The sequence below is a fragment of the Tyto alba genome, unplaced genomic scaffold (assembly GCF_018691265.1).
Source record: "Tyto alba isolate M040663 unplaced genomic scaffold, T.alba_DEE_v4.0 Super-Scaffold_38, whole genome shotgun sequence".
Taxonomy (NCBI): Eukaryota; Metazoa; Chordata; class Aves; order Strigiformes; family Tytonidae; genus Tyto; species Tyto alba.
Genome location: NW_024881313.1, coordinates 34,635,966 through 34,662,921, shown reverse-complemented (window position 1 = coordinate 34,662,921; position 26,956 = coordinate 34,635,966). Strand labels below are relative to the sequence as shown.

Here is a 26,956-nt window from a genome sequence, read left to right as displayed (position 1 = left end):
AGGCCCTTTTATGGAATTTTAGCCCCACTTTTTAGAACTCCTCTTTAATGGATTTCTCTTTAGTGACTGGCATAACCACTTGGAAATGCAACTGAGGCTTATTAGAGAGCATTTTAATTCCATTTTCATGAGTTTTCACAGATATTTTCAAAATTAATCATTTAACAGATCGGTTATATCTGTCTCTCTCTCAACTGTCGTTTCTGATCTTGAAGTAAGGAAGGTCAGGATCTTCAACAGGAAAGTTGATTCCTCCCTACTTTTCTTTTCAAAGTTTGTCAAGTCTATATTCACAACTTACCAACCACATAGACTCAGAGACACAGACACAAACACACACAAAAAATGTTGAGGTTCAACAACATACTTGTTAGGAGTTTGTGACCATACAGCATTACACTTCTATCCTTTCAGATATTAGTGTAAACTGGTCTTTTTTTTTTTTTTATATATATTTTCTATATTTTCTAATGAAATCACAGGCACTGCAAGGGAACTCAGGTACAATAGTATTTTTCAACACAATTTTTTGCTAAGACAAATATATTTTAAAACGTAAAATATTTACAGGTTGTTTACAAAAATAGTATGCTTCCTAAAAGAACAAACAGGCAGTTCCTCTGACAGAAAGATTCTGGGACACTCACTGGCACCTGTACGCTTTTAAAGCAGTATATACTGTCACTGAGGAGAAAAGGCAACATCAAAGGCCCTGGAGCTGAAGGAATAACCAGTGTATTTCACTTTATGCTGCAGGGGGATGCAACTCAGCCAAACAAGACGAAAGGTTTGCAAGGAGAAAAGCAATGTGTAAGGATCAAAAAAAGGACAGTGCAGCTCTCTCCTCAGAGCTCTTTTATGCACGTTACCTTTAGTGACTGATGTAAAGGCAGTTCAGATGATGCATCCTTTAAAATTTGGACACTTCCTTTTTTCCAGTACACACTCCCATGTTGCTGTAGAAAGAGCAGAAACAGAAGTTGGAGACGCCCTCATAAGCTGCAAAGTTCATACTCTGATCTGAATTTCAAAGTTTAAGGGACAGAGAATTCTCTCCAAACTAGGACCAAAAAATGCACCTTTTCAAATCCCAGTGCCTCATTAAAAGACCCTTTAAGACTGAGCAAAGTATATACTAAACCAGAAAATGCAGGAGTCAAGAGACAATGAAGATTTTGAACTGCTAGTGGGAACTATTATTATACTGCTAATGGCATTAGATACTTTGAGGGCTCTTTGAGCTGTAGCCAGGGCTCCACAGTCAGGTCTGTTAGTTCTGTGCTATTTCAGCCCAGCCCCCAGATTCCTCAGTTACATGCTTGCCCCAGTCACCACTAACAGACTGCACAATATTGAGAAGGTTATTTAAGCTCCATCTTTCAGGTGGCTTCCTCAAGCCAGGCATCTCTAGTTATGCACCCTAGGCAAACTGCAAAGCACCAGCCAGAGACACACTAATAGTTCTGATGTCACCAAGTGCACACAGAACCCCCCAGGCACAGAGTACTTGACCAGTGTCATCCAGAATGTATTTCACATCTCTCTGCCATTTCTGCAGACAACTGAGACCAAGTTTGTCCCTTCCTCAGGACAAACACTGGCACATCAGTGCACCTCTGCAGTGATTTGCAGCATAAAGACAAGGTTCTTCAAAGAGAAAAGGGAGAGAGACAATCTGCACTGGAAGGGGGCAACTAAACAAAATCTGTTCTAACTGAATCTGAATACAGCATCGAGTTGATACCCCCAACTTGTTGGACAATGAGTAAAATAAAGGGAACATGGGCAATCTGGAAACGCACTTCCTTTTTTCACTTGAGTAAACTGGGGTTACTTGGTAGTCCCTAACTTCTGTTCCACTGAAGAATTCATAACAGAGCCTTGATACCAGCTATGATTTTCAGACACTTTTCTCAGACTTTCAACTGAAATCAATGAAACATGGAGGTCAAAGCACGAGTTTTGATTAATTCATCCCAGATATATCAAGATGAGTAACCTGAACCTCATGTATCAGAATTAGCTATCGCTTTGGTGCTGTCCTCACCCTGAATATCATCTGTGAAAGTTATAAAAGGCTTCCTTGTTTCACCGGAGTACTAGGAGACTGGCTAACGCACTAAATGTCAGGATGGATTTTATAACTCTCAGAAAAAAGGCATTATGCATTAAAGGCTAAATCATGGCAGCATCTTTGTCATTTCTGCATCAAAGACTATCATCATTTTGGTTTTGTTGTTCCTAGGCAAACTCTATCCTAGCCAACAAAAACTGTGCCCAACAAAATGTTACTATGCCTTTAGCAAACTCCACTTCTCACTATTTTTCCCACTCCGTTTCCACAAGCACCTGGATGAGATGAAAATCAAAATGACCCCATTTATTTCAGAATCTGTACACACAAACAATTTAAACAGGAAACCAACTAGTTATGCACTACACCGATCTAAACGACTGCACTGTAAACCTCATCCTCCGTTTCCACTACCTTCTAGTGACTGCTCTGTGTGCTTCATGTTTTAAGTTATCCTAAGGAACGTGTCCTAATGGACACTTACATAGAAGCTTTGCGTTTACTTGATGTCATTATGGTCTTCTGCAATACAATTATTTAAATGAGAATTATCACTATACCTTATACACTGTTGAAGAAATATCGTAAAACTGACTTTTTTTCTTTGTAAACTAACCTGGCCAGCACCAGACAAAGCTCTGACTTGTGAGAAGTTAAAGCCTGAAGACTTCATCTTTTCCAAAATCATATCCAGAGCCTACAAGAACAAACAGAATCAAAAATGACTGTAATGAGCGATCATATTATGCATACTCACAATCTCTGGAATTAAACACTAAATTCATGTCATCACTGATAAGAGTCCATTGGCAGATAATGAAAAATTAACTAATGACCATGGACTTCTCAAGAAGCTGCATAAATTAATTTGCTAAGAGTCCATAAAAGAAAAATTGAATCACAAAGGGAAAAAAAAGATCCTTAAACAAGCTGAATCACAAAGATCCACTCTTTAAACCTAAATAAAATGCAAGAGTTAAAGAATTCCAAATCATTAAAAAGCCACTTTTAAAAGTGCCAGATACAAAGCAGGATTATTATTTTCTGCTTTTCCTTTTGGAAATCTATGAAATCTTAACAGGGTGCACCCTGCACACCCTCCAAGGTGTTAGGTATCCTCAATACCACTGCCCCGTGTCAGCTGAAAACTCTTGACTCTCTTTAATATAAGGCTAATTCAAGTGAATTTTAACACTTTAAGCACCTAGGTTTATTTTGGTTTTGCCATATTTTCCTGAAGTTTAAAAACAAAAATTAACCTATCTTTACACAGTCTCATTCAAATCAGCATATCTTGACAAAGAGACCACTGTAAGACTTCAGAATTTCCCAAGAAACATCATATACCTATACCATTATATTATTAATTTAATAATTACAACTGTCCTGTTCGTTATGGTTCAAAAGTCCAACTGCAAGAAAATTTACCAAACCTCTGTCAACTACCGTGGACCACCAGATGGGCGTTCTGTGACCTTTCAAGTATCTTAACTGTTCAAATCACACTAGTAAGACAAATTTACATAGTACCATGTGAGAGCAAGTGTTGCAGAATCTGCACAGAAGCAACAAAGACCTTCTTTTAAATAGAAAATAGTGTTGTATTTCAAAAGAAACACCAGTCAAAGTGACTAGGAATCACTGAATAAATTGCTCTTTAACCATTTACCAGTTGAGACATCAATTGATTAGCAAAGCTTATTCTAAAAAAAATAGTGCAGGTAACCTTGATGCTACAAAAACACAGATTTGAGCTAAGCGAAGTGACAGCTGCCCCTTTTGCATATGGAACAAAAAGATGAGGAAATAATAAGTCTTTTTTTCAAATGAGGGAAAGTCAGGAAAGAATTTATCACACATATAATGCTGTAATACTAGAGAGTGAAGAAACAAAAAAACCCTCAAAATGTTATCAACTTCCATTATATTTGTTGATAACAATATCTGCATACTAAAGACACAGAATAACACTTAAAGAAACAGAATAGAAGCCAAAGGACTATGTTGATTTGAATGATGAGTTTCACTATTGTGTGGAATACATTTCCATTTCAATAATAGCAAAGAAGTTGAACTATGTAAAGCTTGTTCATACCTTGACCCACATTAGCACAGGAGAAGTGATCGTCAGTCTGTCACTGTGAATATAGACTCCACCTTGAGTCCTACAGAAAAATGGTATTTTCTCTTGGTAAATTCAGCATTTTTTTCCCTACCAAGTAAAGTTTTTTAAGTTTATTAATAACCAAAGAGAGTTTGCAATGATTTTATGTTAAGAGCCAGAACACAATCAATGTTTGAAACCTGAAAAAGTAAAAGCCAGCTCCTAGGAGGTGACATAAGAGATGTTCAACCCAATTGCAAAGTAAATAATTTGCAAGGAAAGACTCTGATGCTGAAGTAAGATCTGTGATAGATTCCAATGCTGATACTGCTCATTAGCTTCATGTACGTCATAGTAATTTCTAATTTTCCTAACTGTCCCCTTTAGTGGCTTGAACCTAGAAGATTCAATTCCATTTTTGCTGTTAAGCCACCAAGTAAATAAATGTACTTCACTGAAACTTGGGACCACGGAGGATTACATTTGTAAAACCTTGTCTATTAACTGAAGTAAACAAATACTGTCATCCTATATCATATTGTGAGATTTGGAACCACTGAATACGTCTCCAAATGCCTTTGTAAAAGTTCCCCTTATGCAACTTACTTGCTGTTATTGCATTCCACCCCGACACAAAGGTAGTACTTACTTTTTGGTGGCCCGAAAGGAAACAGTCATTTACAAAGGTCTCTAGTCCCAAAGGAACAACAACAGCAACAACAAACTAATAATAACAATAATAATGGATTATTTATACATAATATTTTGGGGTATAATTTTTAAATTTATTTCCTGTTGGGAGTTCTTGCCATCTTTACATACCAAGGAAGGCAAGAGCATATACTACCCTTGTCAAGTATGAAATATGATCATGGCATGAACTTTTTCCACACTTATCAATGAGACCAAATAGGTCAACAACCCCCCCACACCCCTCAATCTCCAAAGTTCTAAATTATGTTATCCAAGTAAAATATAAAAAGCCTTACTTAAATTCTGGAAGGTCTTTATCAAAATGAACATTATCCTCATAAATGACTCTCAGCTGTTCATCAATAGCAATGACTTTCAGCTGAAAGATATAGAACAGGATGTTAACAAAAACTAACAATAATTAAATAGCACTGATAACTCATTTACAGTAATTCAGTTCCCACAGACAAAATGGGAAAGAAGATCACTCCAATCCATACAACTCGCTGAAATTATGGGCACAATGTTGCACTAAATAAGTTATCATGTGAATTTCCAACATGCTACCTATGTAAGTTTGTTTGTTCCCATTCCCCCCCCCCGTCCCTTTTCTCCTTAATCGCAGGAGATGCAGGCATATGCTAAAGAACAGCAAACAAAATACCAGGTTCATAGCTTGCACCATGGTAACCAATTTTTCTGATTTCTCCAAATAATACAATATCTTAAAGATGCCATATGCTTTCCCACCCTCTCCTTTTTTTTTGCCCATTCTTACCAAGGAACCTAACAGACCCTTAGGATACCTTGAGGACCACCTCTGCTCCCCAAATGGTGAGTAACTCAAACTCTGCCAGTCTAGCAAAGCTCAGAGGGCACTGCACAAATACATTCTGAGCATCTGCAACACACGGAGAGCAACATCCCAAATGTGTAACTCCATTAAGCTAAGCTTTCTTGCAAGCACAAACTAGTACTCTATCTTCACTTAAGTCCACCTAGTACAGAAGAAAAATATTAACAGCCTAGAAGAAAAGTGAAAAGGTAGCCTCACATTGTGCACATACTTCAACAAGGGAGAGAGTACAAACTACTGCTAAAGGGACAGACTAAAAAAATCTACAAAGAGTAAGTCCTCTCAAAGAGTTGTATTCAAATAACAAGGCCATCCTCATTTTAGCCGTATGTAGAGCCATTATTTATGCAGTGGCACAACTCATTACCTACCTGATTCTAGCTTAAAAATGGCTCTGACCCACTGCAGCTTAATTGGCTTTCTGCTTGCAGCAGATCCTGTTAAAAAAAACTTGGTCAGTCTAACCTGGATGTGTCTTTTCAAGCTCCCAAACTTCAGCACAGCCATAATGAAGTGACTTATGCTCATATGCTTATTTTAAACATATTCAGGCCCATGCAAAACTTAAGCAGGGTTTCTATTCACAGTGTAGTAACACCCAATTGTGCTGACAAATCAAAATTTCAAGAAGCAACCTGAGCATCAAGGTTCACAGTCCCGCTAACCTTGATTCACACATGGACACTGGAAAAGCTGGATTCAGCTGCAAATCCCAGCTCCCAGCCTCCCTGATGCCACACACAGGCAGGAGGGGTCTCCACGCTGTATGCATGTAAAAAAAGGGTCATAGCACTCCTTTCCAGGATTAAATGCATCCCTAGCAGGATGGGGAAGCAGGACACATTAGGACACTCAGCCCACAGCTTCGGACAAGAGATGGGACAAACAGAAAGGGATGAAGGATGCGCTTATGCAGGTGAAGAGAAGGAGGCATGCCAACAGCCGGGCACACGCAGTGCCCGTGGCCCACAGAACCCTTAAAACACGTGAAAGCGCTGGCAATTATTTGGCATCTGCCGTGGCGGGCTGCCGGCGCGCGTGGAGGACCCTCGGCACGGAGCGCAGCACGGCATCCTGCCGTCAGCGAGGAAGCTGCAGAACAAAACCGTCGCTGGGCGGAGGAAAAGAGGCGATGGAGGCAGCGAGAGAGGAGGAAGGCCTGTTCGCCCGCGGGCGCTGCAGGGCGGCAGAGCAGCGATGGCGGGCGGGCCAGTCCGGGCCTGGCCGCCCTCGCAGCTCTCAAAGGCACCGCCGGGTGTAGCCGCCCGCACGCTTTTGAGGGTGGTAGCAGGGCAGGCCCCGGGGCCGCCCCGCCGGCCGAGGGAGGGGAGAAGCGGGGGAAGGCGGCCCCGGTACCTGCTGCGTGCTGAAATCCCAGCCCAAGTAGCAGGGAGCTGCCATGGTACGGCGGGGCCCGCCCGACCCTCGCCCCGCGGCCGGGGAAGGGGGTGGCCTCGCAGGCCCGGCCTCCCCGGGCGGGAGCCGACAGCACGGCCGGGCGGGGCGGCGGTAACACGGGGCCGGGCGAGCGGGGCTGACCCCTCCTCGCTCCCTCACACGGAGGGGCTTGGGCGAGCGCGGTGGAGGAGGGAGAAGCTGAGGGGGGGGGGGGGCGGTGCGGTGGCGGCTCGTTCGGGCCGCCCGGGGCAGCTGCCAAGCCGCGGGTCATTTTCTGCTGATACCCGGGGATCCCCCCCTCAGCCTCCCGGGGCGAAAGCACCCGATTAACGGAAGCCAAACGAAAAAAACGGGCAACTTCAAACTCTTAGTGTGCTATTAATATAGACCAGTCCTGTTGTGGTATCACAATCCAGTTTGCACAAACACACTTCCACCGTATTCCATTTAAAAAAAAAAAAAAAAAAAAAAAAACAACAAAAAAAAACAGAATTGTTACTTGGGTTGAAGTTTTGTGGTTTGCCTTTTTTTTTTTTTTTTTTTTTCCAGTTGGGAAGTTTTGGGGAGGCGTTAGGGGTTTGCATTACTTGCCATAGGATGTGACAAGCAAAGTGGAATCGCTTAATCAAAAGAAGGCTCATCTAAAATATACTTTCATTCTGCAATCAAGGTGGTATCTCAGCAGCCTTGATGAAGTCAATTAGGTTTTGCATGCCCAGGATCTTAAACTGGCTTAACAGTATAAGTACTTTATTTCAAATGCCCTTTAAACTATATTACTAAATTGTGTCATCTAATGAACATTTAAAATATATTCTAAGGGATTTTTCAAAGCCCTAACTCACATAGGTTTATACTTTTAAGATTTCTGGGTTTTATTGCAAAGAACTTTAAAATACTAATCCTGAAACTCAACCTGAAACACAAACATTCTAATATACTTTTAAACCAATCTTACTCTATCATATCACCTTTTAATATTCAGTATTGACAGTACTTGTATTAAAAATGTGATCACAAAATCTTTAAGACAGAGTTTGAATTAAAGTTGTCTGGAAAATATTTACAATGTCAGTGTCCCTTCAAATGCATAGTGTCATTGGCCTGCATTTTAGAGTCTAATCCTGCATTTTTTTTTTAATAGTTTGCAATCAGGAAACATCCAAATTAAGTAAGTGGAAGTACCAGATCATTTAAAAATAAAGGTACGTAGAATTGTCACACAGTTTGTAGTTTGTCTTCTTTAAATCACATGGCCACCAGGCAGTGGTGGAATTTCCCTGCCCCTAAAGAGCTCATGCTGGATGGATCTGTCCTGAACAAAGGTCTCACTTAACCAAGAGGCTGTGAAGGAAATAGTTTTTAAAGAGTTACCAAGAACTGTTTCTTTAGTATAACTCATACCAGAAAACAAAGGCTCAAGTAACACATAGAGGCTGTTTTTCCATTAGTGCAGACTGTGACTGATGAGCCAGGGAGAAGCTTGCTCTGCCCTTGCTGCATGTTCCCTATAAACAAGTAACAGATACAGAGGCTAAGGCTTGAAATGCTGCGATTTTCAAAATATATCTACTCACAAAAATGAAGAACAGCTGAAGTCATTTCTGAAGAAAGCCATAAGAATGATAAATGACTTCAGAAAATATAAGTTATTGGCTTTTAAATTGTTTTAGAGGAGGTATTGGTTAATAGAAACGACAGTTTATAGGTAAATAGAACAATCTTATGAGGATGTAAGAATCAATTATAATCTTCAGCAATCAGATCAGAACAACAGTCAGGAATAGCAAGAAATACTTCGGCTGGAATAACCACCCTTGTGTTATCAGAGCTCCTTAAATTAGAACAAGGGGGCAAGACAATAGGGTAGGAAAATCCACTGGAGGCCAGAATTGGAATGTTACTGTTGCCACTTTCACTCTTCGTGTTTTTCTAGGGAAAACAGGGAACTTTGGAGAATCGTTGCCTTACCCAGCCACTCTGTTGCCCGTCCTTCCATCACCGCAGTGCTCTCTTAAATGTAGTTGTTTGTGTATGGAAAATGTGCATTGCTGCTGTTCTTTCTGCTTAAAGTTTATGCTGGTAGATACTACCCTAACCTCCAAAACTATTTATTGAAAGGAAGCAAGGTTTAGCTGTGCAGCTATCAGTGGAGTTGCATTCATGTACGAGTGATGCTTTAGCACTGACAAATCCAGAATTTCCAGAGGGGATGGACAAAATGCCGTTTATAATTGAAATGTCACCACTGCAGATTAACAGCTTGAGGCAGAGCACAGATTAATCACTCAAGACACATAGAGCAGGGTAAAGGGAAAAGCAAGTTTATTCCCCTTTTCCTATTAACTAGTTTCTGACCTGATGGAGAAGCAATACTTCCATGCTCTGCTAGGCCCTTAGCTGTTTTGATAAGTTATAACTAGTATGCCAATTAATGCTTTTTTTTTTTCCCCCCACTGTCAAGTTAACTTCAACTGTATATTCATTTCAATTAATTGCAAAATGTAAATTATTTTAACTGTATTCCATATTCCTACATACTAGGATTTTTCACTTTTTATTCTCGAGTATCAAAATCTGCCTTTGACTTCAGCTGCACCCTGATATGTACTTAGATATAACTGCATTCTTCAGCTTTACACAGGTGAACTCCTTTAACTACAACGATTCATTATCATCACATCATCTTACATGTGCCAACAAGTTAGAGAACAGATAGACCAGACCTTTGATATAAATTAGGATTACTATATTGACAGCTGTCCAGCTATCCTGTCTACATAATTTAATCAGATACGGAAGTACTCACACCTTCACAAGAAGTAACAGAAGTCTGTGGGCAACTAAAAAGCTACCAATCCTTTTGCTTCCAGCCAAAGATTCTGGGCATCTAACTAGTTATTTTAAGTAGCAGAGCAGCCAAATATTTCTAAATCCCAAACACGTATTTCACTTTTGTGCATCAGCATAGGTTGGCACAGCAGAAACAATGGGACAGCTGAGTCACTGCACAGACAGACATCAGTTATGCACATGCAACACAACTGCCACAGCCCATGTTAGACCTAGCACTGTTAGGCCTGCTGGCATAATTATTCTTTTCCCAATAAGAAATCTTGTGGCTCCTTAATTAGCCTCAGAAACATTAAACATAGTAAGCTGGGTCAGATAAATGCTAACCTATTTGTCAAGTAACCTGATAGTCACATGCAATGCTGCTAATTAGGTGGGAGATGTTTACAATGTTAATCTCCAAGTAACACAACAATAACACATTAACACATCACCTTGGAGAAAAAAAACCCTCAGCTTGAGCACTAGACCTACCTACTGGAAAGATGCGTGAACAATGACAATGCTCTAAAGGTCATTCCCTTCCTACTTAGCATTGCAAGTACTCTGTTATCACAAAATCTCCAGCAATGTTTAACCAAGTACTGATAATATAAAATACCACAGTACCATGAATTAAAAGGTGAAGTTGCTCTTGTTTTTACTGAGATGGCACCAAAAATGTTTTCCTTTCCCCTAAATATGCACTTACCTGTTGAAGTTACTTTTGCACATGATTTTGTGGTAACCATTATGTTTGTCCGTACCACCAAATGCTGTGGAGAGTCTCATTATTCACTCTGTAAGAATAAGTACTTGATGTTTAAAAGCAATGGATTGAGGTGGCTGTTATCCACTGTAATTTTACTGACTGTACTGTAAATAGATGAAAGCATGTATTAAGATCCAGCAAAAGCCCCACACGTGAGTTCCATAAGAGGAAGTTCAGACCACAGTTGTTGCATGGAGACCGAAAACATGGCTTATTTAGATATAGTAAATATTCCACAGACTTACTGGTTGATTTAATTCTTGACATGTGCATATTCAGAATCCCAGGGGCAGTACTGCATTAATCCATGAAGACCCTTTACAGAGACCTCATGAAGAACTAGTGCAGGATTCCATATAAAAGCATAGTTGTGCACATGAACAATGGGTACAAGAAAGGAATTTAAATGATGGATGTCTTGACTACACAATCTCAATTATATTGTTCGTTTCCTGGGTATTGGTCAATTTGCAGCTCTTAGTTAATCACATACATAAAATCTTCCAATTTCACTTCTGTTGAATTCAGCAGAACATGTGTTGACTTCAGTGGGTACTGAATCAGGCACTGTGGAATTGTATCTGGTTTTACATACTCTAGTTTTACAGATGTAATTTCACTGACTCAATTAGGCTACTAGTGATTATGAAGTGCAGTACAAATTCCTCATGAGATCTCTGCATGGAAGTGAAGGATGTTTCTGAATAACAAATTATTTTTCGGATTCTTTCCTCCCCTCCACAGATTTCAAGTCCATATTCACTCTCACAATAGTAATAGCACTTAAGATGGTCCTCCAAAAAGGATGGTTAACTACAGTCATTTGCAAGGCTTATTAAAGTTAACTTATACAGCTGGCAGATTTCCTTGAAGATGAACACTGAAGTGGTTTGTGTCCTAATGCTCAAAAGCAAATACGTCAGAAGCAAGATGTTGTCACCCAGATAAAACTTTTCATTAACAACAGATTAACCAGTTCTTTCATGCTGTACTTGATTCTTATCAAACTCTACTTACAGATAAGTACATTTTATTGATTAAAAACAATCAAAGATAAATTCATTCCTACTCAAACAATGCCCAAAGTGGAAACTAATAAGGGCCAAGCCTTGCACTTTTCAGCACCATCCTGCAAGGATCAAAAATCATTTTGCAATCAAGAATGAATCAAAATCATGTCGTTTACAGGTGGAAAAATCAATGCAGAAATTTTCTGTAGCTTATTCAATTCGGTTTAGACCCCACTTGAAATTCTCTCAGAGTTCCTATATGTGTATTATGTCTGTTGGGAGAACAAATTAACACAGGTTGCTGTCACCTCCCAGAGCTGTAGCTATCATAACTCTATGGATAGGAAATAGTCAAAGTAGTAGTTGGTATAGAAAATATACTTAGCTAGCAGTACCAGAAATGTGAACTCTGCTTATCAGTAACTTGAATTTGTCATCTGTAGCATCAAGGAAGCTTCAATGAATTTCCAAAATCCTCTGAAGATGGCTACTGAAGGCCATTCAGTTCCCTCTCGCCCTCTTGTCATGGACACTTTAATGAGGTCAAAATGGAGTAAACCTAACCACCCTGTTTGTCACACTAATTTAATAAACCCGAGAACTAAGAAGGAAGCCAAGGAAACTGTAAGGGAAGATGTCAGGGTTCATTTGTTTAAAATCTCTACTTTGTAAATACCTTCAGTTTCTTAGACTTGCCTCTGCACATTGTCACTTCTAAAAGAGAATCACAGAAGTTCTCAGCGGGCAAGGACAGCAGAACTTCAAAATTAATAACTCCTGACCCTAAATTTTGGATGCCAATTGTTTGCACAGGGGGAGAATTTCCAGTCTTAACAATGCAACCAACAGAGTGAGCAGCCCTCTTAACAGAGCAAATTTCAGCATTTTAGTTTATTTTCCACAGCTGCTAACACTCCATAGGAAGATTATTTAATCCTCAGCACCAACAGAGTCAAGGCAGAAGAACAGAGATTTTTTTAATGCTGCTTATGCCAGGCACAAAAAATGCATACAGAACATCTGCTGCATTTAACTCCTCACAACCATCACAATTCAATTTGACCTAGATGACTCCAGTGACTTCAGTGTGACTGCGTTTACCATCCACAAAAAGAAATTTAAAAAATAATAAAAAAGAGAAAAAGTGGTAACATCAAGTTCCCAATACACACAAAGCCAGATAGGTGAGTATTAAAGGCAAAGCACAGGATGATTGGTATGAAATCCTCGGTGCTAACTTGATGTGCTTGATTTAAGCCTTTACAGACACCCAGGCAGAGTGCAGGATCAGAGAGATGCTAGAGTTCATCACTAGACCTGGAGAAATTCGGAGCTTTCTACAGCTTCTACTTCATTCTGGACACAACAGTGTTTTGCAAAATCCCTCCCAATCACTAGGGCTGGATCAGTGGTACAGGATTCAGTCACTAGGGAACTTCAGGGATCTAAGGAATAGAAATTTGACAACTCATTTTACAGCCTATACTAACCAAGCAACCTTCTCGGACCAGTTAACAAAATAATATTCCTGATTTGGTTTTGATATGCAGATATATTTATATACCTACATACACACACACAATCATATTTACATAAAGACCCCAAGGAATAAAAGGGAAAACTAGAATCTTATCAAGTAAATGTGAAGGTGGCCTATATATGACCTAAGCTCACCAAACCTTCAGAGGGTCTTAAAGGACAGCTGGGCCACCCTCCCTTTGACACACTTGAACCCTTTACGTCTGAAAGCACGTGAAAGATCAGATCAGAATAAGCATCTCAAGATCATACCGAAAACTTGCATCATAGGCTCCTTCATCCCATTAGCACGGACATGCAGAGAGCACCAAAAAATAATCTTGCATCATCAGAAAGTCCTGTACTCTATTTAACCAGTCCCTAACTGTGGCATGCTTTAAGGTTGTGCTTTCAAATAACAGAAATATATGTGCTCTTATCAAAAATCTCATTAAAAAATAAGCAATTACTATTGATTCTACTAATACTGTCTGGAACCCAAATATCAGCATCAACTGTTTCTATCATTTTTTTTATTATTATATTTTCTAACAATAAAAGTCACTTTAACACCTTAAGACTGCATTTAAATTAAAACAAACAAACGAAAACCCCAACACCACTTTGGAAAGAAAGGGGATTATCACAGTAACTCTGAATTTCCTTCTCAGCGCCAGTTAAAATGTACAGATATTTGTATTCTATCCTTGTAACCTGCATGAACAGTGTTGGACATGTCTATAATTCTGCATGAGCAACATGAATAATCATATATACCTCTGGTCTCAGGTGTGCAGTAAAATCCAGTGTTACAGAAGTGCATTCAGTCAGTTAACCATTATGAGCATTTTTAATTATCTTTAAATCAACAATTATTCCTATAAGGTTCTCCAAACAATTTTCTAATAAAAAACTAATTTACTACTCACAAATTAATTAGTATGAGATAAAATTAGTTGCATCTTTTTAAATGAGATTTTGCAACCAAGGTCAAGGGCAGTAAACATCTACTTCAAGTTGTAAAAGCCATTGGTTTTGGATTATGAAGTATTCTCTTTTTTTTTTTTGCCTCAAAGAAATGAAGAATTGCTTCCATTGTGTCATAGAAGAACAGACTTAAGGGAAATACAGCACTTCAGACTTCAGTGGATAATCAAATGAAAATCACTCACAGATGACGTTTTGGACAGGAGTTTGTTCAATTAAGGAAAGACAAGTTTTTACACAAACCTAATCATGGCAATAAATTTTCAGAATCTATAGTACTGTTTGGAAGTATGTGTGCCAGAGCTAGGAAATGGCTTGACTGCTTATATTCCTCAGCAACCTACAAGCCAAATGGAGGCCTCTAACATTTAAGACTAAGGCAAATACTGTCATACCACTCCAATAGTGCCACCTGCTGTGTATTTTAAAAGCATACAGTGGTCTGTAGATCCAAGAGCTCAATTTAAAGACTGAATGATTGACTGATTTAAACAGAGGTCATAATTTTGTGTGTATGTATGACAATGTAAAAATTCATTTTTTTTAATTAGTAATATTTAAACAGGCTAGGGATACAAAGGAAGTTGTTCCACTATCGTATAAGAACAGAACCCATGGGTAATCCATTTTCAGGTTTATTCAGTGGCATAACAGGGAGTAGTTACACCAGCTCACCACACATCAAAACCACAACTAACCCTATGTACTTTGTGATATCATGTAGATTAGACCTGCAACTCATTTTAAGAATCATACCTGGTTGCAAATTATTCACAAAACACACACATGTATGCGTGTCTGTATATACACACACATGCCTTGATAGCAAAGTATACACACACAAACATATATATATATACACACACCCCTCTTGAGACTGGATCAAGATGCCCTTTTCACAGGCTTTCCATGAAAAGGAAATAAATTGCAATATATGTGAGATTGGCTCAGCAAAACAAAAGCTAATCCTGTTCCTGGTTCCACCGCTCTGCTGTACCATCTGGTCTCATTCACTTCATTTCACTGGGCATCTGGTTTCTTTTCCCAGTTTCTGGTTTTGCTGCTTACCCATGCAACTGTTTGGGAAGAGACTGCCTTGTATAATCTATTTACATAATTAAGTGTGATGGCTTTTCCATGATCCTGAGGGAATGGTACAAATAATTAATAATAATAATGATGATAATTTCTGATCACATACAAACTCATTATACTTTAAATGCTCTTCTAATGAGAAGTTAAGTGTACATCTTTTAAAATAGAGCCTACATTTCATGTTCAGGGATGCTATCCTGGTAATTCTTTCTGCAACACATAGGTTGCATGAGTCACTTTCACAAGAGGTCAGTGAGTCGAATAGTGTGACTGGAATTTTAAAAAGGTTTGGTAACTTTTATGACCATTAATGTTTGTATTGAATGCCAGCTCAAACTGTAATGAGGTTAATTAAATCTCCTGCCCCAACGTATAAACCAACTGCCTGAAGGTCCAAATGAGGACTCCATGTGCCAACAACTCCGAACACTGAACAAACAAAGCAACTGAGGTACTCCTTTCTGTAGAGCACTCAGTGTTTGTCACCACTGAAGGGAGACTATCAAAACAGATTTACCAAAGCCACGATACATCAGAACAACTCTAACATGACACACACTTTTTCCAGGGTCAAGAGAGAAGCTAACTTGAAGAGTATCAACAGTATCTGACAAAGTATTGTGTTTACTGTTCTTTCCCTGGCTAAGGCAGAAAAAGACTCCAGTCGAGGTAGACAACACAATTTGCAAGACACAAGCATACTGGGAAGGAAAAAGCAGTTATTAGTAAGTGAATTACAGCAGATTTACATGTGAGCCTGCTAAGCCTTACCAGAACTCTGTGCACTGCATAACTTGAGTCTTGTCACCTGTGCATGCTCAACTTCCAAAGGGATTCCCAAGATCTGCAGGAGTTGAGCCTGATTCAGTAAATCATTTGTGATGCAAATCATCACCTAATTCCTGACAGTTACTGGAAAAATACAGCACACCAGCGTTCTTTCCATACGCTGCCTTTTCACATTTTTTATGCAGTGTTTTTTTACTGCAAGAAACCTAGCAGATGCACAATTATATTAAAACTACCATTTAAGTGCATTATTTTTTCACACATTACTCTCTTGGGCCGTTGTAGCAGTATCAGATGCACCTACTTCAGGGACAGAAATCTGCAATTTGTAGTTGAGACACACAGTCTCATAATTTACCTGATATGATCAAAAGCCATGTATTTTTTAAATTTTTGCCTCATTATTAAATAATACTATTACAAGTATGGCAAGTTTTAAAATGTGGCTTACCATGCATTTGAAGAATTTGTTCAGCTCTCAGTAACAAACTGGTTACTTCTACAGTTTATTTCGTTTTATAGGAAGGCAGAAAACCTGAATGAGTCAGTCAGGCATGCCTCTCTCCAGCCTCCCAATTCCAACTGTTGTTGGCACATACTGTTTTGACTCTGCACCCAGGCCTGAATACTTTTAACACATTCTTAAAAGAGAGCAGTAAACACAAAATTATTCAGGTATAACAAATCCTCCCCTCCTACCACACTGCCCCAAGAAGTAGCAGCAAGAATGAACCTGGATGAAAGGAAGGGAAAGCGGAGGGGAAAAGACACAAAATACATGGAAAGAAAACTGAAGAAAGATTTCCCTGGTGGAACTACTGTCTTGGGGAGGTCACCATGACAGCATCCCTCTAAGAATTAACATTACTACATAAACCAGTATTACCCAGCCCTTTGTGCACCTGACTGTGTTCAATGAGGTTTTGTATTTCACTGTTTTTCTTGGCAAAGTTTCATATGCTCACAACCTTAAGTCAACATTAAATCCAACTATCCAGTTATAGTCATGAGCTCTGTATGCAGTAGCTCCAGATGCACCACATGAAAACAAGCTGACTGAAATCCACAACTTCAGAGTAGACCACGCAACTTCTGAAAGAAGTCGCTGCACTTGGAAGAAAGTTACTTCTTCATTTAGGAAGATTTCACATGCTTTATACTTGATTTGCTTTTTTGCCAACACAATGAAGGAAATGTCCTGCTTCTGCATGACTTTCTCTTCCTTGTTGGAACAGATGGTGAAGGCTTACAAATACATGACTGGTATTTTTTCAGTGACTCATACCTCAGAGCAACAGGCTTCAGATCGTGATAAGCAGCCAACCAAGATGGATGTAAGCTTACTCGAGGAGCAGTATGACCATACAAAACAGAAGCAAAAACTGCAATCACACATTATTGTATTTAAAACAGGTATGCTTATATTTATAGAAAAAAATGCAAATATAAAGACTATTTCTTTGAATGTTGAATAACTCCTAACTTTGTTCTTTGTATGCTCATCTTCAAGAAAGGTACAAAGTGAATTATTTTTCTGACATTTGAGGGTTTTATTAATTTATCTGAATGGTGGTCTTATGTTTCTATCTATTAGCTTCATGGCAGTGAAACACTGACATGAATTTGAAACAGATGAAAATATTTGAGATAAGGTTTTACAGGTTTTATGTCAGTAATTTAAAATTCTAAACATAAATGGTAACTCTTACAGGAGCCACGTACTTCATGTCTATCATCAGTGTATTGGTGCAATGTATTCTGTCACATTTCTGCTCTCTTGAATGCTTCCATCTGAACAGGCTATTCTGGGTCTCTTTTCCCCTTTTTATATGTGTAAAGAAATACGTCCTACAAGACTACAGGAAACAATAGCAAGTATCAAGTGACTGGCACAAGTTGGGTTTGTGTTAAAAAATATCTTATACTAAGAGTCATACTGGGTAACTAAGATACAAGCTTTGAACAAGAGGTTCTGTTTTGAAAGTATTTTTCCTGCATATTGCTTGGAAAAAACAAATGGAAAAACAAGTAACAATATGTATCAGTCATCTACCTGCTATGTCAGACAGATTTTACATAAGAAACTTTAAAATGTTTTAAAGTTTTTAGTTAGACTACTATTTACAATATTACACTGATATATTTTCATTTATTTTCCAAGTTAACATGATATTGAGAAAACTAAGTCAATAAATGAAGTTGTCTTCTGAATTTAATCCAGTATGAAAAACATGCTTCATTCACCTCTTATGTTAGTGTTTAGCTCAACATATGCAGAACTTCAGTTACTTAATTCTTTACATTTTCCTGTACATTTTTCAACAGTTCTAGATTTTGGCTGTGTCAGACTATATCATCAAATCAATTGAAAAAACACATAATTATGAACTAGACAACAGATTTGCTTTTTCAATATTCTTTTATTCAACTACCTAGAAAATCTTATATTAAGAGAACTCGAAGCTCTGTGATGAAGAAAAAAATATACACACAAGCTTATTTTATCAGGCATGAAAAGGCAACTAACTTGAAGACAAAACAGCCTGTCTAATCAGCTATAGCAAAAATGTCAGTCAGTTAAAGAAAGAACCCGTCTGTCTTTAGATTAAACTCAATGAAGCTTCAGATGTTATGCATGTAAGCAGAGCAGATTTTTTGCAAGGACACCATTTGAAGATTAAAGAAAAGTTGTAAGAAAGTAGGACTGCACCGTTTCTGAGAAGTTGAAAATTTAGTAGGGCTGGAAGATCACATACAAGTATTTTCACACACATACACATAACCAAAAACATTCACAAAACCACATAACCTACTGCACTGAACTTCTATCTTTAAACAACCTGTTTAAAGGATTCATATTACTGTGTTACTGTTAGAAGCAATTGAAGTTTGGGGTTTTTTTGTTATGCCGTGGTCTCAATGTCTTGAAAGTTGATCTTATACATTTCTATGGTTTGGAAGCTGGGAAAATCTCTTACATAGCTGAGCACTTTGAACCTGTTGTATGCATCAGTTTCCAAAGACATGTCAAACAGAAATGAACACTGCCATATTGGGATAGCCTACAGCCCTATATATACTCCTTAAATTAGGAGCTTAAACTATCCAGAACTTCTAGCTAATATCAAAAGGCAGTCCACATATGTATCAGCATTTTGTACGGACAGCAAATTGTTTCCCTACCTAGAGAATAAGATTATGGCTGGGCTGGGAAGGGGACAACGACAACAGCACCACCACAACCCTACACATACAAACTGCAAAGGCCAGACACAAAAACCTCTTAAGATTCAAACCTCATGGAAGGAGGGCACCCTCAGTCCCTCATGGTCTTAAAACTCCCTGCCAAAGGTCTTCGTTCTAACTAGTAAAACCCTAAATTGTTCCTGCTTGGCTGACTGGCTGTCCTTCCATGATACCACAGGGATTTTCAGCATTTCAGGTTTATTGCACCACAGACAGAACAGTAATTCCAAGTTTACTTGAGGACTTTTAGCTTTATATGTCACGACCTGTTTGCTAGACTGATGAAACTGTGAACCTTCAAACAGAATTTAAGATTCTCTAACTTCTCTAGGTTTTTGACTGGTGGGTTAATAACTAAGAAGTCACCTGAAGACAACTTTCTTTTCTTCCTTCCCCAATACACAAAGCCATGTTCACATTTCTGCCTGTTCCAGATTATTTGAGAACAAAGAGCATGACAAGATTTGAAAGTCACTAGCTACGGGAGAATACAGCAGCATATTCATTATTTATTGGCAAAGAAGCTGAAAAACAGTATTTACTTTAGGAATTAAATGAGAGCATTCAGCACAAGCAGTCACAACATAATAAACACAGGGGCTCTGACTGCAGAAATCTCTTCCAAGTATTTGCCAAGCTAGCTTGAAATAAGATTAATTTTGTCACTCCAGAACCTTAAAAAGTATCTATCTATGATGACAGCATATGAAAAAGGCCAGATGGTAAACAACCCTGCAACAACACTATGATGCACAATTTATATTAAAAAAAAAACAACAACAAAAAAAAAAGAAGCAGACCAAAGATCTGTCTAATTAAAGCTTTATTTAGACATTTAGAGTGCTGAATGGCTGAATGTGTGTTAATTCAACACATGGTGGTTCAGGACTCTCACATTTCTATTCAAGGTCATCGCTTAAATTTGTGTGCTGCACCTGTAGCCAAAGAACCAAATCAAACCTGACCTCAAACCCAGTCCATATTATTAAAATTGGACTAGATGTATTACTTTGAACTCCCTGATCAGCTCAAGCCAGATCATAATTTTTCTGATGACCAGTTCATAAGGTTCAAGATAAAACCTGATGTTGCCTACCAATGCCAGTTCAGACAAGAGCGCAATTACATCCACAAGAACATGCAAAGCTGCATCACCTCAGTCTCTCGGTTCCTTCTGTCTTGCTTTTTCTCTCACATATGGAGAACAAGCCCTTATTTTTGTAGCCTGGTGCTATACTCTGCTGTTCTGCAGATCGCACAGGGTTCTATTTTTCAACTGAAGTTTTTGTAGCCACCCAAGCTCAGCTCTATTTCCTGGATAAAGTCCAGCCATAACCTTGATCCTCACTGTTAGAAAGTACTGTGTTGTTATCTCTGTGAATGGTTTCACCCCAGGAAATTCTGTTAGCATACTTCACTGTATAGACATATGCACAAACACATCTGTATCTCCAAGATCTCCACATGCTTTAGTCTCCTTTCTCCTGGTAACACTTCAGGAGAGCAGATGTGGGCTGACATGGTTCTCACTCCTAGAGCCATGCTGAAAAGCAGCTCTTATCAGATCAACTTTACGTGGCCAACCCAGGGAGCAGAAAAAATTCTGTGATATTATGCTCATGCTATTGCTTCAGCAGTGGGAGCCAAAGACAGCAGTGAAAGCCCCTCCTTAGCTGAAGCCCTGTTGTACAGGTTCACTTACTGCCAATAAACCAGCTCAATCTGACATCTTCAAATATTTCCTTGTAAAGATGGCATGAAAGACAGTTACAAAGGTGAGAGTTGTGCTGTTGGGTTTTATTAAAGGCAGCATCCTATTAGAACTAGCTTCATTTAAAATTCAGGGTTATAATTCTTTCTAAATGGCTATTCATATATTCTGTTTCAGAATATAATCAGCACCCTTCTGTATCTACTTTTTTCACTTTAATATGCCTCTTAACTCATACTGAAGACACAGTTCCGCTAACTCAACCCTGTAAATAAGGTTAGCATTTCTATCCCTAATCTCTTATACATTTCTAGCAGTAACTTTTATACTGCTTTAGAAATTAAGCTGTAGGGATAGCAGGAAAAAAAAGAAGAGACCAGATTCTCTCCCAGTTACAGCTATTCTATATCATGCATGGAACAAACAGAATTTTCCTCTGACCAATCATTCAGGCAACACTAGTGTGATAAGCTATTTACTTTACACCATTTATACTCACTACAATAAGTCAAATTGTGGTCAAATATTAAAATACAAGCCTATATGTTAATGAACCCTCATTAAGAAAAATAAGACAGAAATCCACCACTTCTTTCATCTGAAAACAGTCACAGTATTTTTAAGCTGTGAATACAAACTTCAAACAATATCAGCTAGAACATTTTTGTCTTTCAAATCACAGAATCTGCCAACATACAGAGCAACTCCCTGCTCACCTTAAGAATTTTTGCTTACAAGCAATTAATTACTGAAAGTCAATTCTCAATCTGTGTTGTTAATGAGTCTTGGAGTACCAGTTAGATCAATATTGACTTGATAAATCTCCACGCTCATTTGACTAACCCTAGGGTACCATTTATGTCCTCAGAACTGCAAAACCGAGCATGAAATATTTCTACTCCACAACCTTGCATTAGAAGAACTTGCACTACTCTCAGCCACAGACAGAAATAGCACATATAAACTCATCTGTCAAAGCTCTTCAGCTGAGTTTATGCCACAGAAATCACAAATTTTTTGCCACCTTAGTAATGTGCATATATGCATTTCTCTTGTAGGTGAACATGAATCTGTTCTCCCAGAATCAATGGTCAACGCTGTTTTAATTAATAAAAGTGTTAGAAAATCAAAGTCATTTACAGAATGTGTTCCTGTCAGAAAGGTCAGACTGGAGATGGCCAGCAGTGGCAACGTACAAGACAACTCACCATGGCGTACCCACCTGGGAATTCACCGCCTGGTGCAAGGCCCTCGTCAAGGAGTTACCTGGGATCTTTCCCACTGCAAGGACAGTCCGTGCAGTCCTGACAATCAGAGGCTGATTTCACAGGGGAATGGCACATTGCAACACAAGGAGTTAGAAGGAGCAAGAGAACTATCCACGCTCAGTCAGCTGGGAACTTCAAGCATGTTGAACAGTTCCAGCAAAGAGAACGGCAGTAACATTTCAAGCACCTGCCAAAAGCCTCCTCTGACATCAGCTACTTCAACCACGTGGACACATCAACATACTACTACTACAAAATGCATGCCAGCCTGCAACAAACTAAACTTTTACCCTTTCCCCAATAAAAAAGGACCGAGAATTTCTGAAGCAGCAAGGAGGCTTGGATTATATGTCTCACAATGAAGATATTCAGTAAGAAATAAAAATCAGTCAAAAACTTCTCTAAAACTTAAAATAGCAAAATAGTCTTCCTAGTTACACTGATCAACATGCTGAAGGTCTAGTAATCCTATTAGCCAAGGACGATCCTTGCTATATAATCTGATATTTTACTGTACAGTGTAAAATGAGATGTTCTCATGAAGATGCTGGGCTGCAATGACAGATACTCACTTCTGTTATTCAAGATATCAAGAGCAATGTTACCTTTTATTTTTCCTTCCTTATTTTCAGGTTACTGATTTTAGAAATGAAGATTTTATCACAGCAATATTTGAAATATCTCAAATAGCTACAGCAAAGACTAGTAGAACTACTGATGAAGCAACTAGTACCATACTGAAATTTAGTCTATTTAATTAGACAGTAAACAAGTAATAAATGAAACAGTATTGACGGTGTTTGGTACATTTAACATGATTTCACAGTTCACTTTCCTCAAAAAAATATATTTATGATAGTTTCTGATGTGTGTATTTTTAAAACCAACGAATAAAACCTCTGCCCATTTCTATTGTTTTTTTTAATGGGACTTAGTAAATGTCACCTTTTTCTTATATATAAATTCTGTAATAACATATTTTTGGCTCCCATCTATCCCCATTATTTCATCAGAAAACAAAAGTCTCAAATAATTACTTAGCTCCCCAGTACCGTATATAAGGAATGCACCTTCCTTACCGCAAGTATAACGCATCTTTCTGCTGTTATAACTGTATGCACACAAAGGGGATACAACCATTTCAACTACACAAATATAACTGTGGTAGTACAACTATTTTTTATAGACAGAGTTTAACATTTTCTCTTGTGGCACAACTGCAACACAAAGCTTTGGAAGCTTTTAAAAGTGAGTAGCTACTGCTGGTCTGCCCTCCTGCAACATATCTAGAAGAAGGAGACCCTCTTTTGCAGATGCTTTTCAATGACAAAACCACAAGTTACATATCATCCACTCCTGGCTGGAACTATTCAAACAGCTCTCTTAAATGTAGGCTTCTGGAAAATTGAAGACTTTAAATGTCTTCCCATTTCATGATTACTTTAATTCCGGCTATACTTCCAGTAGCCACTAGCCCTTTTGAAACATTCCGTATTTATTGGAGCTCTGTAAGGACAGCAAAATGAGGATCAGGTGGATGGCCCATAAAGCTCTTCATGATCCCTGCAAAGAGTCTGGAAGCACACATCTCTGGTTACCACCACTGTCTCAAAATCAGACCATCCACACACAAAAAAAAGCGAGCAAAAAAAGATGCCAAAGATGCTCATCTGTGGATTATGTCCTTCTAGACACAAACTCTTCTTAGCAAGAAAGATAAACTATGTCCTCATAAGATATCTTGAAGAGTTAATACCTATGTGCAAATGAAAGCCTATTGTCAAAGAGACAGCATTCATCCATTTCTAAGAGAAACTACCATTTTCTTTTCATCCAATACAACTTCAAGCCATTAATCCTTCATACAATTCCAATGACTTGTGGTGCTTGATGGAGGATACTACATCAGAGATGGCTGCACAGATTTGTCAGAGCCTATGCTTCCATTGCAGGAGAGATGCAACTGTAAGTGTACCACAGTACTTCATTAGGTCCACAAAATTAAAACAAAAATTATCATGGAATATAATTCTACTTTACTCCCTTTGGCCAAACGTCATTTCCTCTCTGCTGCTCAACAATTTCAGACCCAAACTCTGTAGTGTCTCACACAGATCCAGCAACCACCAGCAGGTAAGCAGGCACCTTGTCTCCTGGAAGTGACTGTCCTTAAAATAGTGCTGCAAAACAGTAGCTAGTAGCAATAGCAATGAGTATGCCACAGTAACTCCTGAAGAATTTTCCGCTCGTCCTCAGCAAAAGCAGCAGAATGAAGACAGGTTATTTGTGATTTTCCACATTTTCTAGTGTTTTCAATTAACTGGCTTGGCCAGATTAGCTTCCATCTCAGATGGCGATTTCTATTTCTGGGTAGACATGACACATTAATAAGCAATCATACCTGACTTCTTTTGGTTTTCACAATAGTTACAGTATTTAAGGGAAGATTGGAAAAAAAATAAAAAGATAAAACACAGATATCTGTAATAGGTATAGGTATAATAGGGAGAAAATACCAGATAACAACCAGCCTCTATGAAGTAAGGGAACTTGGAAGGAAATATCAACGAGCAATTAATTTTTTTAATCATGTGGTATACATTAGCTTTCTATTTACTTGTCTTGCTGATTAGAGAGTATACTAATTTGTACACCTGACTATCATTATACTGGAGTGTTATTTTCGTTTATCTCCAAGTCTGTATACCACATAAAGCTAAAGGAATAACTGAAAGAAAAATCACACGTTAGCAAGAGGCCACTATTAAAACTATTCAAAAAATAATTCAAGATCATTTTGCCTTAATATTTCCAACAATACACTTGAGAAAATTTCAGCAAATGCAACTCAAAATTTTTAGTCTTTTAAATCAACATCATAGAAAGTTTATAACCTTATCTAGCCACCTACCTACTCTGTAAACCCATTTGAACTAAATTACTGATTTTACTTTCTGCAAACACTTAAATTGATTTAAAAGTGCTTTGAATTAGTTATCTTAATTAAACATGGACCTTGAATACCTTGATTTAAAACTCAGTGCAGGTTTATACATGGACTAAGTAACTAACTCCTTTGCAAGCACTTTCATATAAATATTTTGTCCTTTCCTAAGGCTTCTCCAGCATATTACTATGCTTTGTACTGACTAAAACTTATTTAGAAAAAGTGTTTTGCCTTTAGGAAAGTCTTTCAATTTAATTCCCAAGAGCATTATGAAAGAACAATATCAGTAAATTTTGATTTGTTAGTGGAGTAGTTTTAGTTATGGGAAAATTTGCTATACTTATAAGAGACTGAAATATTACACAGGCACATTGTCTAATTAGAAAATTTTTTTCCTAAAGCAGCTGTAGTAAAAATGAAACAGTGAAGCGTGAGAAAAAAAAAAAAGTGAAAACTTCAAATATTAGAAGGTCCCTGTTCTCAATTGTGCCTGATTTTCAAAACCCTTTAGTGGTAACTTTTTCACGTTTAGCAATTGTGGGACAGTAACTTTTAGTACTCTGTTACCATACCTTTATCTAAGTTTCAAGCACTGAACTCAAATTGACATAAAAGCAAGTTTACTCTTATCAGCAGGCAAACTTGACTGATCTGTGCACATAGGGGAGCCTGGAATCCTGCAATTCTAGTTCAGTGCTGTGTTCACAAGTTCATGACACCTGTGAGGTTCCCATTTTCAAAGCTGCAGTATGCAGCACCCCCACTTTGTGTGACTGCCTAAGGCAAATGCTTAAGAACAGTCCTGCAGGCCCATCCATTCTAGAATAAATAATACTCCAGTGCAATGATTTCAATGGCACATCAGAGCAGTTAGAATAAAATCCCTTTCCTGCTGCAACAGCTGGTCACATGAAGAATTAACCCACAAGTCAATTATTTCTGGTGTAATTCACTGGAAGAACACTTATGTCTTTTACAGGCACCAGAGATATTCCAGGGACAAGCCCCAACCCTTTGAGGATCTCACATACAAACACAACATTGAGCAGTCTACACTGTACAGCCAAATGACTTTGTAGCCTCATACCCTACTCTCACTCTAGGCTATTAAAGCACTATGTCACTAGAAGTAACACTCCAGCAACACCTCAGCTTGAAGCGGTGTTTAGTACCAAATTATTCCCCCTACCATGTACTTTTACAGCCCAGCCTCTGATTCCGGGTTAAATTTCAGTAGCCCCACAATAAGATGATGCCCACCATCCCTGATGGGAAAATATCGGCCCATAGACAAAAGCTTACCCTCAACACTGTAGCCCTCAGTGAGCACAACAAAAAATCACAGTCAGCCTGCCTCGTCCCTTTCACAGCACCATAGCCTTTTCAGAAATACTCCCTCTCAGCACTGACGGGAATTTCAGCCCCTATTTACCTCACTAACAGGCTGCAAGCGCACTCAACCTCTCCCAAACCCTGGCCCCCTCCTGGGAGGATCACCCATGTGGCCAAGCACCTGGGGGATCACCGCCACACACCACCCCACGCCAGGGGACAAGCAGACCAGGCAAACCTAGAAGGCAGTATGGGAGCAGCAGCGCCTACCACCCAGCCACAGCAAACTCACAAACGCCTGAGGGCCCCCAAGTGAGGGCAGGG

At 38.7% G+C, this 26,956-nt stretch overlaps 2 protein-coding genes across 10 annotated transcripts in view; one reads left to right on the top strand and one right to left on the bottom strand.

Moving 5' to 3' along the window:
* Nucleotides 1-26,956, bottom strand: part of XYLB (xylulokinase) — a 103,804-nt gene that overhangs the window by 76,255 nt on the left and 593 nt on the right. For 5 of the 9 annotated variants that reach the window (XR_006166197.1, XM_042801759.1, XM_042801760.1 and 2 more), the window contains exons 1-5: nt 7,084-7,244; nt 5,168-5,250; nt 4,170-4,239; nt 2,691-2,771; nt 870-956 (exon numbers count right to left, since the gene is read on the bottom strand). Coding sequence is in view for 8 of the 9 variants with exons in the window: in XM_042801759.1 (XP_042657693.1) it covers nt 870-956; nt 2,691-2,771; nt 4,170-4,239; nt 5,168-5,250; nt 7,084-7,128 (366 nt within the window). In the remaining variant the exon portion in view is untranslated. Of the gene's footprint in view, nt 1-869; nt 957-2,690; nt 2,772-4,169; nt 4,240-5,167; nt 5,251-6,098; nt 6,165-7,083; nt 7,245-10,669; nt 10,689-26,870; nt 26,890-26,956 lie in introns of those variants that run through there. The other 4 variants (XM_042801761.1, XM_033009686.2, XM_033009688.1 and 1 more) reach the window with 4 other exon arrangements.
* On the top strand, nt 17,313-23,166 carry CUNH9orf152 (chromosome unknown C9orf152 homolog). The gene is made up of 2 exons (XM_009974767.3): nt 17,313-17,541; nt 22,144-23,166. The coding sequence occupies exons 1-2, from the start codon at nt 17,313-17,315 to the stop codon at nt 22,713-22,715; spliced, it is 801 nt and encodes a 266-aa protein (XP_009973069.2). The 3' UTR covers nt 22,716-23,166.